Raw genomic sequence first — 14088 nt, 5'->3', positions numbered from 1 at the left:
TGAGACCAGAATAGTCAGTTGCCTGTTAGGAAGGGCAAGGGACAGGCAAAACTGTGCTTTCTGTAGTTTGTTTTTGCTTTGTCTAATGTTTTTTAGAAGTTGTGAGGTGGTGGCGTGTGTTCTGCTGGTTTTTACCCCAGAGACAGCACTGTGAAATCCACGCTCTTTGAATTTGCAGTGCCCAACTGTGAACACTTTATTTTTTTCTGGAAGTTCCAATTCCTTGAGACTACTGAGGGACTGTACTGCAGTGTTGTGTACTTGAGGCAAAGCTCCCTGAATTCAGTCTTGCATGCCAAAGGAGAGGGAAAGCAAACCTGGACCCATATGGCGAGCACAGTGTTGGCTGTCAGCTTGACTCCTGCTGATTATATCATCCTGCTCCTGGGCATACATTTGAGGATACATAAGGTCTCAGTCTGCTTTTGCTCAGAGCTTGTCTGTACTCCTTGAAGGCAAAAGCAACTCCTTTAATCTGGAATGTAATCAAACTTGGGTATGTTAGTCACCACTCATGATACAAGTAGCTGTAGGGAGCAATAAAAAAATCTTTCTCAATGCTTTAGCACCAAACACATCAGAGGAAAAAGCTTATTGTGGCAACATCTAAAAGTCTGTCCTGGTATAGAAATGAACTGTAAAAGTAATCCTACCAACTCAGGTAAGAAATGCAGCAGCAACTACTTCGTCAAGATAAGAATCTGCCTTGCTTTTGCCTTAGCAAGGATTAATCTTGCACATCCCCAGCTCACCAGCCAGCAGGGAGAGGAGTGATTCCCAGTTCTGAAATACCTGGCATAGCTCTGGGCTGCCCATATGGTCCTTCTGGGAGTGGGGAGGGTTAGGCTTTTCCTGAGGCTCCACTGAATGGGGTAGAAATTGGAAATGTCTTCCCAGCCGCCAGAACTCGCTGCCTGCCTGTCTGTTGTTTTCACTCAGACTGACAGGTTGGAAGGTTCCCAGGAAGGCAGCAATGCAAGCCTTGACAGCAGATGTTATGTGAGAACCAACGCACAAGAGATGCCTTGCTCTTGGCAGAAGGTAGATTTTCAGTGGTTGTAATTGCATCCAAAGAGTAAAGAAGGTCAAGGAATTAAAGGATTTTGATTGCCTCTCCTTGGCTATCTGGTCACAGCAGCTCTTTCACGAGGTGGATTTCTGCTTTCTCACGGCAGACGTCTCTTCATTTCCCCCTCTTGCACTGATGACAGTGTGCACACTTCATTAGCTCTGATTAGAAGTGAAACCTAGAATGCATCTGCCCTGAAGGAAGAGACTTTGCACCTGTTCTCTGTGGTGGAAAAAGCAGTGGCAAATTTGTCTATGGAGAGAAGAGTTGGAGAATCTTCACTAGGACAGAGGTAGACTAAAGCTCAGATCTTACACAAGCAACAGCAACACCTCCCAAAATTTGCCTTCCCATCCTTTGTGTGTTTTGCACACTGGCAGCCAGCTGCTCCCTTTCTGCAGGTTTTTCTCTAATTTACTCTTTCCAGCTCCACCACCTTCCTTCAGCGCTGCTGTTTTACCAACAGTTTCCAACTCCATTAAAAAGTTAACTTCAGAGGACTGAGGGGCAGGGGGATGTTCAGACATATGTTTTCCTCATTCCCTCTGGGCACACTTGTCTCTTGCTGTCTTTCCCGCTCTGTTTCTTTGCCTGCAGAGGGTTTGGGACACCCCAGCTCCATCCCCTCTGGTTGGGCAGCGGGTACATTCCCAGGCTGACAGGCTGACAGAACACACCTGCCCACAACATGTGTTCCTAATAAAAAAGCTTAATCGGATCCTTCTGCAGCTTGGAGAAAGCTGGTACTGAACATGCAGAACAAGCAGAGAAACAGCAGCAGAGGCTAAAGCCCTAGAACATTCTTTGGGGAATTAGAGCAGTGGCTTAGTGTCATTTTACATCGCTGACGTTTTCCCTCCTCTCCCACCTCCCTGGTGGAATTTGCAAAGATCTAAGAATTGTTGCTATTTCCCTGGGGTACAGAGCTTAAACTCCTCCTTTCTGTTGAAATCAGCAACCAAGATTGCACTTGGAGCAAGGGTGAAATTATTTCAAGTTCTTGGCCTCTGTGAAGTTTCCTGTTCTGTGTTAATTGCTGATAAACTGGGTGATGTTTGGAACATCATTATCAAAGATGCAGTCAGAAGGAAATTCCTGGTGTCTGGTGGAGTCTGCTCATTCCACACTCCAGCAGACTCTTCTAGTGGAAAGGACTGGACAAAATGAGTCGAATATCTCCTCTGTATCTATATTTCATTCATAATTTATTCCAAAAGTGAGATGGGTATTCCTGTGAATTCAGTTAATCCTCGAGATTATTTAATTTGAGGTTATTTAATTACAGATGAATCCTTTAGAGTATTTAATTACAGTTTAGGTCAGCACATAAAAACCTGAAATTCATATTTATGTTGTATATCTCTTCCCCCCTTGCCACTGAAACTCTCCTGTTCTGGCCAGATCACGAGACAAAGCCTCTTTGAATAAAAAGTTCCATTAAATAAACAAGCTTTTTATTGACGAAACTCATCTAAAGAAGGAATGGATTATAAAGTCAATAATAAGTAAATTTTAAAGACTAAGCAGATAATTTTGAAACAAAGCCATGAGATGAAAGAAATCAGAAAATCCTTTACTCCAATGGAGCTGGAATTAGAGATTTAGGGATGTTCACTTAATTCACTAGCTTTTGGTTGGTTGGTTTGTTTTTCTGAATGCAAGAAGTCACCTTAGTCATAAAGTGAAAAACGTATGGGGTGAGCAGGATGATGGTTGAGGGTTATGGGGCATTAATTTCTGTGCAAAACAAACTTCCTAAGTCAATCACATTGCTCGGTGCCTCTGAACCGTGAAAAATGTCCAGAGCTTTATCAGGTTTGCTGTGACAGTACAGCTGATAATCACTCACAACTCTGCCCATAAACTGGGCAGGTAAATCATTTTCATTGTTAATTCTATCAGGAGTTCCCTGACACAGGTATCACAATAAGATTTGTGTCTACATGTTGTAGAGTATAATAAGGGTGAGTGGATTTAGGGCTGCCAGTTTGCATGGCTGTTAACCCAAAGTTCCTACTCTGAGAGGTGATGGGAAATCTGGGGAGGGAGAAAACCATCCTCGAGTTCCCTTGGAATCAGGGTGCATATTCAGGATGTTGTTGCTTGGATATTTGTGTGTATGTAAATTGCATTATTTGACCCGATGTAAAAGGCTGGATCTTCATAAAAATGCTAGAGCAAAGCACAGAGGAGGTGTGTGACCACACTCCTGATTTGTTACCTTGGCAAATGCATTTCTGCTGGAGAGCAGGGTGTGCAGACGGCTGGTTGGACATCTCATGGGATGCTGGGATGTGCAGAAAGCACTCAGTTTTTCCAAGAGCATCCGGGTCAGTCCCGCAGCCCAGGGAAGGTGCTCCGGGGAGCCCTCGGGGCTTCAGCACCACGGCCAGAGCCCGGGCCGGGAGGGAGTCTGCAATCCTTTGGGTTGGGAAAGCTGTCCGACATCATCGAGCTGCCCCAGCACTGCCCACCCCACCACCAAGCCATGTCCCCAAGTGCCACATCTGCTTCTTTTTAAAATCCCTCCAGGGGTGGAGTTGTAGTGAGCAATAAGGTCATTCCTCAGCTTCCTTTTCTCCTGAGCCCCCTCAGCTATTCCTCAGCTATTCCTCATGAAACTTGTGCTCTGGACCCCTCCCCAGCTTTGTTGCTCTGACCTGCCCAAAAACTGCCACAACCTTAAGGAAAAAAAAAATATATGCTTCAGGTATTATGTTAGCACAGTGCAAGCAATAGGAGAGAGGAGAAATCTCTGATATTTGGAGTGTTTCGTTCTGCTTTGTCTACCTTTAAACAGTAATAGTTCTACTCTGAGACTGAAACTGTACCTTTCTAAAAGGCAGCAGGTACAATTAGATTGGCCACTGCATGTGGCCAGAGGATTTATTTTTCCCTGTAGCTCACAGGAACTTAGCCTGAAGCAGCCTTGGTTTCAGAAGTGCACAGCAGAGGAATGAGGGAATCCTCAGAGCTACTCTTCCTCCACTAAGGTTCTGGGATGAGCTCCCATGAGGCTCACCCAAGAGGAAAGGAGCCAGCTGCCTTGTCTTTCAGGTGATAATAGAAAAACTTCAAGGAAGAACAGGATTTAGTGATGCTACAAAAACACTCCATTTCCTCCCAACAAGGCGCATTTTGTCAGGGAGAGCTGGAGAAACCACAAACATCGTATAACTCCCCAGCAGAAATCTCATTATCTTGCCTTTTGTTTTCGGGTGTGATGTATTTTTCTGTCATATTAAAAATGAATGGACTCTACTTTTCAAGCCCTCCCATGCATCATTCTGTCTCCTCTTGGAGTGAGTCACTGTGTGTTACAGGCTGACTCTTGTTCCAAGGAATTGAGTGCACAGTGGAAAACAATTACGCCTCACAATAACTTTACTAACACAGTTACTGTCAACCAAGATCTCGCTAAGCGGGGTGTTATGTAAAGATGTAAAATGAAGGATGGAGAGGATATTTGATTAACAGGAAGGAGGCAAAGCAAAATAAGACCCTGCTGCATCTGGAATGCTTAAGTCCCATAGTAGCAGGAGTTTGTTTCTCTGTTTAGGCTGAGGAACACCTCGATACTGAGGCTGAAGGAGGCAGCTCTGATGATTTGGAGATTCCACAGTCTACCAAGTTACTAAAGATTTTGGTGTCTCTAAACATTTCTGCCAGTACACTACCATTTTTATGGTTAACTACTTTTCTGTCTAATCTGCACAAAAACTACTCCCCCTCTTATTGGTAATTTGCCCCATCTAACAGGAATGCTAAGCTGATGAGTTCCTGTCCTTGAAACTCTGTGTCTCTCCTGTACACAGCTGTCTGTCTAAACTATTCCACAAGGCCCTCTCCTGTATCCCCATCTCTTCTTACAGAGTTAACACAGCAGTTTCAGTTTTAACAAAGCCAAGCTGTGTTCTTACCAATCATTCAAGCAGCTGAAGGTGCTACTCTGAAGGTGATGATGGGTCTTGTGAGTTTTCCTTCTTTCCTTTTTCTTTCCTTTTCAGTGCCTTCCCTGACACCTCCACCTGCCCCCTGCCTACAGCAAACAAGGCTTGGCTCCACAGTGACAGAAATGCTGCCAAGCTGAGTGTAAATAGTGCCTGCTGAAGTTGTGCCCAGTGGGTTTTGACCAGCCCTGCACTGCCTGATGCTGAAATGATGTCTTCTCTCTGTTTTCCAGCTGGTGGGCTTTGTGTACGCCTGTTACGTGGTTAGTGTTTTTACAGAAGAAGAAGACAGCTGTAAGTATTTATCAACAGATCGCTTGGCAAAGGTTTTGGTGGATTTTATTTCTCTCTCAGATGTTTGTCTGTCAGGGCTGAGCTGCCATCAGACTTCTTTCCATCTCTGCCTCTGTGTGTTGGGCACTAAGTACCTCTCAAGGATCAGCTATTTTTACAGTGAGGGTTTTTTTTCCTCGTGTCACTCTGTGTTGGATGCTGTAATTCTGCTACACTTACAGCACAAAAAGAGATTGGGTTTGCCTTCTCAGCTGGACTAAGCTTTAGAGAAACCTAGCAGCTGCTTCTGTTCCCAAGCCCATACAGCCTAAGAATAATGTCTCTGAAATATTACTGCTGTGATTAAAAGCACCTACAACAAAGCTTTCAGCCCCGGGCTCAAGTGGGAGACCTGCTGAGTCTCATGTGCCACAAACTGAGGATGAAGCAGAGAGTTCTTGCCAAGAACCAATCTGACCACTTAATTTAAGAGCAGAGGAAGTGCTTGAATTATGAGGAGGAGGAAGGAGGCAGCTCCCTCGTGTTGGGTACACAAATCTCTTTGGTGACATTTGGTCACTGTGACACGTGTCAGGGCAGAGACTCAGGCTGTGAGCCTTTGCAGGTATCCAACTGGTCCTGGATTACTTTGCCTCTCCAAAACTCCCTTTGAGACTAATAATTTTACAAACAGCATAATGGATGCAAGAGTTAAAATAAATGCAAAGTGTGATTTGTTTGGCAGTGTGTTGGGTCTAGGCCAGTTTACTCCAGCACAGGCTCTGATCCAAAGGTTTTACATCCAACTATCAATTCTTTTAAGGCATTGATTAGGTTTGAGCAAGTAGCTTTGTTGTTTTAAAGAGCAGCTGGCATGGATGAGAGCTGGAAAACAACAGCTTTGAACTGAATATTTGAAAGTATATGAAGAATGTGTTTTCATAGGAGCAAGAGGAGATGCATTACTTATCTGCCTTGTCCTTATGTTTTTTTCTTCCTTCCTTCCTGGCTGAACTCATTCTCCTGGCTTTATTGATCATTTCTTTAGAGCTTGGCAGTGCACTTAGAGAAGGTGCTACATTATAGTAATATTTTTTAAATTAGGCTATAGCTCTTCTATTAGCTAAATAGCTCCAGTTCTGAGCCCCTGCTGAATATTGTAAAGCAATAACTTGACAGAACTCATTTTTATACTAGGGATGTGTTAGGAGAGGCAACAACATGGAAGGAAGCTTTATCTAGGAAACACAGAGCTGTTAATTTCAGAATATAATTTTTTCCCTCACTAACAAATTCACTTTCCCTCCCAGTTTCCCAGCTTGGAGTTAAAATGCCAGCTTGAATAATTAACAATGACAAACCATCAATATTTCACACTCACAGGGGTAGATCCTTCCAGTGACCTGAATAAATTTGAGCTGCGTTTTAATTTTCTCTTCCATTTGTGGTTTCCTTTAAATGTTGCTTTGATATGCAGCATGAAGTAATTATAAGTGCTGAGGCACATTAATCAGGAAGCTCATGCTAACGTGATTTTCATGAGAAAACACAGCAGTAGGGATCTACTAATGCTGAATTGTGGGCAAGAATATTTTAGCTGTGCTAATGCACACTTAGGAACCACACTTAGGATTTTTTAAGTGTTGTGGATTTTGAGTGCCTTAATGCTTGGGTGTTCACATGATAAGACTTGTGTTTGTTCAAGGTACTAGAAAGTTCCGTAAAACTGCAGTTCTTTAAAGTTTCCCAATTTAGGCCTTCCACAACTGAGGTAATAAAGTTAATATCTTGATTATTTTTTTTTTTAATTGCAGCCTGTTTTGATTTTAAAATACTCAAGTGCTTTCAAAAGTGGCTGAAAAAAAGGTATAGTTTCACTGAAACTATGTGGGAATTATCCCCTCAATTAACTTAGAACCTCTATAGATTTCATCCATTAATTGACAGTTGCTCCAAAATCACAGTATCAGCATGAAGCTCTCCATCAATATGGAATTTGTCAGGATCTGTTGTCTTTAAACTTCTAAATACTTTTTAAGAAATTTGGGGTTTTTTGCATCCAATATCCTAGTAAATACTTTTTTCTATTATTTGATCAGTAAAAAACCTGATTTTACTGATTTTTACCTCTTCAGCTTAAATTTAAAATAATAGTGCCACCTTCAGGAAAGAAAAATCAACAGGCACTTATATAGTTAATAAGACTCCCCAGTTATTTTTAAATGGCACTTGGACAGAATGGCTTTCACACTTCCATACAAAATGCACTAACTTGGCACCAAAAACTGGTCCAAGCTGGGTCTGTTTTAAAGGGTTTTGCAAGGGCTGCGAGGTCAGTGACAAATCACAGCATCTCACACCCTGGCTGTGCTGGCCAGCTCTGTGCTGCAGGCTTGGCCTGAGCTCCAGGGAACTGAGACAGGCTTGGAAAATTCTTCTCTGGTTACTAAGGGAATTGTCACTTAAAACTCTCCCCGCTGAGTTACGCTGCCCTTCCGTGAACGCTGGAGAAGGGAAGCATTGTTCCTATTTGTACACAATTAAAAGAAATTGAGTTGGCAGAGGGGACGTGAAAAACACCAGAGCTGGAGATAATGAGGTGGTTGCGGTTTTCCAAAGCTGCTGTTGTCTTGAAGGAAAGACAAGTAGGGCAAGAAAATTCCCACTTCACTCTATAACCTTCCCGGGGGTTGCTGTGCTGCCAACTTCTGCCTGGCGTTTGCTCAGCGGTTGTTCCCCAGCTTCCTCCCCTCTCGTGTGCACTCACAGCTTTCTGGCAATACCCAGGGAGGCTTTCCTGGAGGCTTTTGTTTGCTTTGCTTTAAGTTTTGTGTTAGCTGAATCTCCTCTTTGGCACGCTTGCCCATCCCAGGAGATCCCAGAAACCCATACCTGAAAAGAATCATTTTTCTGTTCTGTCATTAATTTTTGTGTTTATGCCATGACATGTACCAACCCTTTCTTTCCATTTCCTTTCAACTTTCTGGCCATGTTTGTTTGTTTATTTGAGTTTCGATTTTTTTTCAGTTGATTTCATTGGTGGATTTGATCCATTTCCTCTCTACCATGTCAATGAAAAACCCACCAACCTTTTGTTCAAGCAGACATACCTGTAAGTATCACCTGTGCTAAGAGACTCCATCTGCTTCTTGGTTTCATGGCTCAAGGGTACCACAGGTTTGGGTTTTTTTCCTCCTTGCAGGCTGATTTCTCCAACAGGCTTTTCAGACATGTAAGGAATGAACAAATGGACACCAGAAAGGGGGAAGCTGCCCTTTCTCAGCTCCAGAATGATTTTAAATTCTGTTGTCTACAAGAACTGAGCCTTCCATGTGTGGGGCAGCCCAAGAGTTCAGCTGAGGGCAGGGAGCAGAAAGGGGAGTTGTCCACAGCAGCTTCTCTCAGACCAATAATGAAGAGCCACTGTTGAATTCCCATTTCTGTCCCCGAGGCACAAGATCACAATTCCACTCTGTCCACTTCAAAGCTGCTTCTTAATGAGATTCTCAAACACAAAGGCCAGTTGTGTCTGTTGAAAGCAGCAACAAGATCTGGTTTTATATTCTTTAAATTGATCTGCGAGAGGCAGTTCAACACAGGGAAGTATTTGAAAGCAGCTGCTGAGGGAGGCTGTTTTTCAGGAACAGTGTTACCAGAGGAGAAAAGAAGGATGTGAGGGCTAAAGGAAGAAAAACTTCCCTCAGGTAGATGGGTAGATATGCCCCTCTAATTCCATAATGACTTACTGCCCACTTTGTCACTGCAGCACAAATCAGGAACACAAGAAATTTTTGCAAAGCCATTGAATTCCCTGTAACTTTGGAGGTTCTATAGTGTTATTACAAGGGATGCTACAGGAGATTAAATATTGATTTCGCTCTCATTTTGTGACAGCGGGGTGGAATTTCTCATAGTCTGCAGAAGCTGTGCAGCTCTAAGCAGCTCCCTGATTTACTAGATTGATACAGCTGAAGAAGCATCACAGTTTTACAGTACAGGGTTTGGGCTGCATTTTTTTTTCTTAAAACGACCAGTTCTGCTTGTGAAAGAAGATATCACTTATAAGTGCAGATTCTTACATTATATGGGGAGATTGTAATATGAAGAGAAGTTAGCAATGCAAAACTTTCCTCCAGGGCTGCTGCTGATGTCCACAGATAATTTTGTTTTTCCTCACTCCCATTCTTCAGCCCATCACTTCTCTGTTGCTATTTTCTGCCACTACAAAATAGTATTTCTTTCAGGCAAACAGGAAGTGAAAACAGCTGCTGAGCTGCAGATAATGTGACCCTCTAAAAATTTCAGCAGCCACCAAATAGCAATTTTTGTTTATGTGTTTCAGCCTTACTGTTGCCTTTCTTCCACATGTGGGAATGGGAGTGAGAGGAGGAAGGGATCATTGATTCCCAGTAATGGTGCCATGGAGTGTTGCAGGCTGGGGCACTGAGTGCCAGATGCCCTTGTCCTGCTGTGAACATCTGAACATCATTTAGTGATGACCTGAAGGCATTTTTGGTTTGGTTTTTTGTTTGTTTTTTGTTTACATCCTGTTCAAGATGATAAAAAAAAACCACAAATACATCCAACTGAGTTGAAGTTTACATTAACAGAAGAGCTAGGGGTCAGGAACATTGATAATGCACTTGGCTGGGCTGCCACACCTATCTTACAGGATCACTTTCCTCCATTCCCTAATGGAATTATCCTATTCACTCCAGTTTTACCTATCCTTTTCTGATGAGATCTCACTCTTTTCTGCATTTTTCTCCAGTCTGTCTTCTTCATCTCTCCAAACTTAGGAGTTTTTAGAGATCTGAGACCCCACAGAACAATGACGTGAGCTGCTAAATTCAGTATTCAAACTGTGCACCCCAGTTCTGGCCTTCAGCTTCCATCCACAGCACTGAAAGAAGTTCTTAAATACCTTTTACTCCTGCTAGGAGGAAAAAATATCTCCCCAAACTGTTACTGATAATATGTATTTCCATACCATAATTCAGTAGTGGTAACAGAATTCTTCACCACTTGATGGAAAAAAAAAGTATTTTTGCACCAATACCTGTGGAAGTGTTGGCCAAGCCAGCTTTGACATTTCTCATTTAAGTTGTTCTCTCCAAGCCCCTGCAGTACCTGCCAAGTACCCAGAGCATCCTGAGCACTTGTCAGCACCTCCTGCCTGCTGCATCCTTTCACTCTCCTGAAATTGTTCTCTGAATTTGCTTTGAAAAGCAGCACTGAGCAATCCCAATTATAAAGCAGAACAGCCTCAAAGCATGATTTTGTACGCAGGGTAGTGCTAAATCAAGAACCTGCTGGATGACAGGAGATACTCTCTATTTATTTCAAAGGTACAGAGATGAGCAGTAAATCTTCCTGCCTTTTAGGACTGTGGTTTTAAGACCAAGCAGTGAATTGCACAATTGTGAAGCTCCAGCCCCTCACACTGATGTGGCACTTCAAGTGCTACATCACATTAAGGGCTTAAGAACTTTAATTTTAGTTGAGTACCAGATTTTATGGACTTTCCTTTCCTCAGATCTACCAGTGGAAAGGGCCCTGTGTTAACTCAGGGTGTGACTTTTATCAGATGGAGACCTCAGTATTGACAGGGCAGCAACAGGAGGTATTGGTTAATTGAGGGATCTGAGGCTCCAGTTGGCAATGGCTCAGTTTAATGGTCCCTGATCAATCTTTTGTGGGGCAGAGTCTGCTGGCCGTGGGCATGGAGCAGCTGGGAGCATTAAAGGACTTGTCCCCATACAACAATCATCCCTTACTGTCTTAAAGTGTGATCTTCAATACTCCAATATGTATAAGAACACAAATAACATTGAGTTAAAAGGTCAAAATCCAAGACTGAAACACTGGAATAAGAATGAGGGGAAGGAAAACTCCTTTAGAATTGTTTTCCCACCTATCCCCTCCAAACTTTGACAACCAGAATAATTTACAAAGGAAACTTAGGAAAAAAAAAACCACTCTGTTTTGAAGAGAGAAAAAAAACCACAAAACAAAACACTTCTGCTTCTTTTTCTAGGTAGACTTTTTCCCAAACAAACAACATGAATTTGCAAACTCTTTTGATCATCCTGAAGCTTCATGTGTAAGAGGTGATGTTTCAGCCAAAACCATTCACTCACCTTTACTGCTGGCTCCCAAAGTAGATCTGCTTACCCTGCTGCACCTACACAAAAAGCACATCACTGCAATTCCAAGCAGCTCCTTTATTCTAGAGATGACCCTCAGGCTTTTTAAGTTCCTAACCAGATTTTGTGCAGCTCCAAATGCTGAGGATCCATAGATCTAACACTTGAGCCTAACTGCAGCATATTCAGGTCTGACATGTGCATAGCATTCTTTCCAGGCTTGAAGACTACTTTAACCACATTACTTCTGAGCTCTCAATTCTATTCCTCTTCTGTGGTCAGTCATATTTAAAAGTCCAGAAGAAGAAAAAAAAATTGTCCTCATTACTTCCACTCAATTTCTGTTGTATGAAGAAAGCAATTGAGTACTTGCTCCACATTCACATCCTTCCTTCACCTTTTTTTTCCCCCTCTCTCACAGGCCTGCGTAAGTGAGGAGGAGCCAGAGGATGGATAAACCTTGCACTCCACCAAAGGTGCTGCAGGAAACAGTCCCCTGGGGCCTGGATCTTTGGCAGAGGAAATGCAGGATGGTGAACTCCATTCCATTTTTTTGTTCCTTGTCTTCTTTTCAAACGCAATGAATGTACATCAAAGAATGGCCACGCGGTTGGTTTCTAATTCTCCAAGTGCCCTGACGAACCTTTCCTACCACAGCCTGCTGGCCCTGGCCCAGAAATGGCACAGGTCTAGAGAACTCTGGCAGAGCAAGTTCACCAAGAGCCTCTCTCAAGAGCTACAGCTGAAGGTGGAGCTGCTTCCTTGCGCCACGGATCCAGAAAGAAGGAAGCACTGCCTAACACCCTGGGACATTCCATGTTCTGTAGTTAGTTTCCTCCCCTTATTCTGAACAGAGCCTAAATCCCCTAACACAACTTCATCTCCTCCCTGCCTGGATAACACGAGGTGGGGGCTCTTTACACTTGAGTTACTTAGGCTTTTTTTGGGTTTTAAGTTATAGATGAGAACTCTTCCCTTCTCGCTCCCCACCCGTGCAGGACTCCCCTCCTCATTCTCTGTAGACATGGCAGTCAGTCAGCATTTGCCCTGGAGTTCAGTGCTCTGTGCCCTAACTCCTGTAATGCTCAACAGCTGAAAACTCATTACAGCCACCAGCTCTTCACTCAGCATGGAGCTTCACCCCATTTCAACCAGCCAAGCCACTCTTGGAGCAGCTGTAGCTTACTCTGGGTCTGCCCAGTTCATTACATTAACCCTGCTGCAGTCATATCCACAGCTGAATCCTGCTGCAGGACACTGGCAAAGGCTCAGGTTTTCATGGATCAGAGGTGGGTTGGCACCTGCCTTCTTCACCAAGAGCCACACCTATTCCATGGTGACATCCTGATGGAAGAGTTTTGTTTGTGACAGGTTTTTTGAGGGGAGGGAAAGGGCTGAGGGGGGAATGTGAGTGTAATTAAGTTGCATTAATGAGCTGCAGCAATTAATTAAAAAACCAACAAAACCATGTCAGTTTTGTTAGCTGTGTCTCCCAACATGTTAAGTGTCAAAAGCAGAGAAGGAGGAGTTGTCAGCCAGCCCTGGCATTTTTAGGCTGGTACTTCCAAGTGCTGTTGTAATTCATTGTCTTGCCTAATCTGTTTGGGATTTCTTGGCATTTTTTGAGAAATGCTTTTCAGGAGGGTCATGCTAGAAGCCATGCTAGGGAGAAGTGTGAGGGAAGAATTTAAAAAATAAAAACATTAAGTGCTAAATCAAAGACAAAATGATGCAGCTTTTTTTTTTGTTTGTTTCATTCCAAAGAGCCCAGGAAGCAAAATCCTCTTTTATAAACCAAAATGTATAAAGACTACAAGACTATAAGGACTTTATTTCTGTATCACACTCATTCCTATCTACCCAAATGATGCTCCCTGGAGAGGCAGAAAAAAAGTAGAAGAATACACATCTTCTATTCAAAGATATTTTCCCATGAAAGATTTCATTTGTTTGAGACTTTTTAAATTAATCTTCCTTTTTCTCAGACAGCACTGACTTCACACTTCTTGGTTTAATATGATTTCCTTTCCTCAGAGAGAGTATTATCAATCAGATACCAGCAGGTACCAAAATTCAGCACAGATGGTGGAGAAAGCACAATTTCAGCTCTGAACAGCTGAAATATTTCACTGGTAGTTTCAGGAAGCAATTCCTCCAGGTGGTAATAGGAGGGAACTTCTGGAATTATTTTGAAGTCTGCATGTTTTTAACACTACACATCTCCACCTCACCAAGCCCTGATGCCACTTTCACTAATAAAACTGATCAAAACCACTTGCCAAGTACTCTAAGGAGATAAAGCATCAAACTGTGCAGTTAACAGGATTGCCCCTTGGCTTTAATACACAGTGGTAAAGATCAATTAAATAAAAGTGAGATTACTGAGTAGCTTCAGAACTACCACTCAGTTGCCTTGCGTTCATTGTAGCATAAAGCACCAATTACTAGAAGTCAAATAAACACCAAGCCTGTATTCAGGTAAGTCTAAAGTATGCAGAATCAATGACTGCCATAAATCATAAGGGGAAAAAAAAAAAAAAAAAAAAAAAAAATCAGCCTGAGAAGAAGCTAAGCTAATATGTGACCATATTCCACACTTAATTACCTCCTCCAGTTTTCATTAGCAGAGCCATTCATCCTTCATGCTCTG

General features: G+C 42.8%; 1 protein-coding gene across 3 annotated transcripts in view; it reads left to right on the top strand.

Moving 5' to 3' along the window:
* NKAIN4 (sodium/potassium transporting ATPase interacting 4) overlaps window positions 1-13841 on the top strand; it is a 49111-nt gene extending 35270 nt beyond the window's left edge. Inside the window, exons 5-8 of one of the 3 annotated variants that reach the window (XR_014855905.1) lie at window positions 5253-5313; window positions 8320-8404; window positions 11330-11402; window positions 11860-13841. Coding sequence is in view for 2 of the 3 variants with exons in the window: in XM_085078965.1 (XP_084935091.1) it covers window positions 5253-5313; window positions 8320-8404; window positions 11860-11869 (156 nt within the window). In the remaining variant the exon portion in view is untranslated. The remainder of the gene's footprint in view (window positions 1-5252; window positions 5314-8319; window positions 8405-11329; window positions 11403-11859) is intronic. The other 2 variants (XM_085078965.1, XM_085078966.1) reach the window with 2 other exon arrangements.
* Window positions 13842-14088: the final 247 nt, after the last annotated feature.

Source organism: Lichenostomus cassidix, chromosome 20 (genome assembly GCF_008360975.1).
Source record: "Lichenostomus cassidix isolate B80296 chromosome 20, HeHo_3.0, whole genome shotgun sequence".
Lineage (NCBI taxonomy): Eukaryota > Metazoa > Chordata > Aves > Passeriformes > Meliphagidae > Lichenostomus > Lichenostomus cassidix.
The sequence above is the reverse complement of the archived record's forward strand: the minus strand, read 5'-3'. Positions and strand labels throughout refer to the sequence as shown.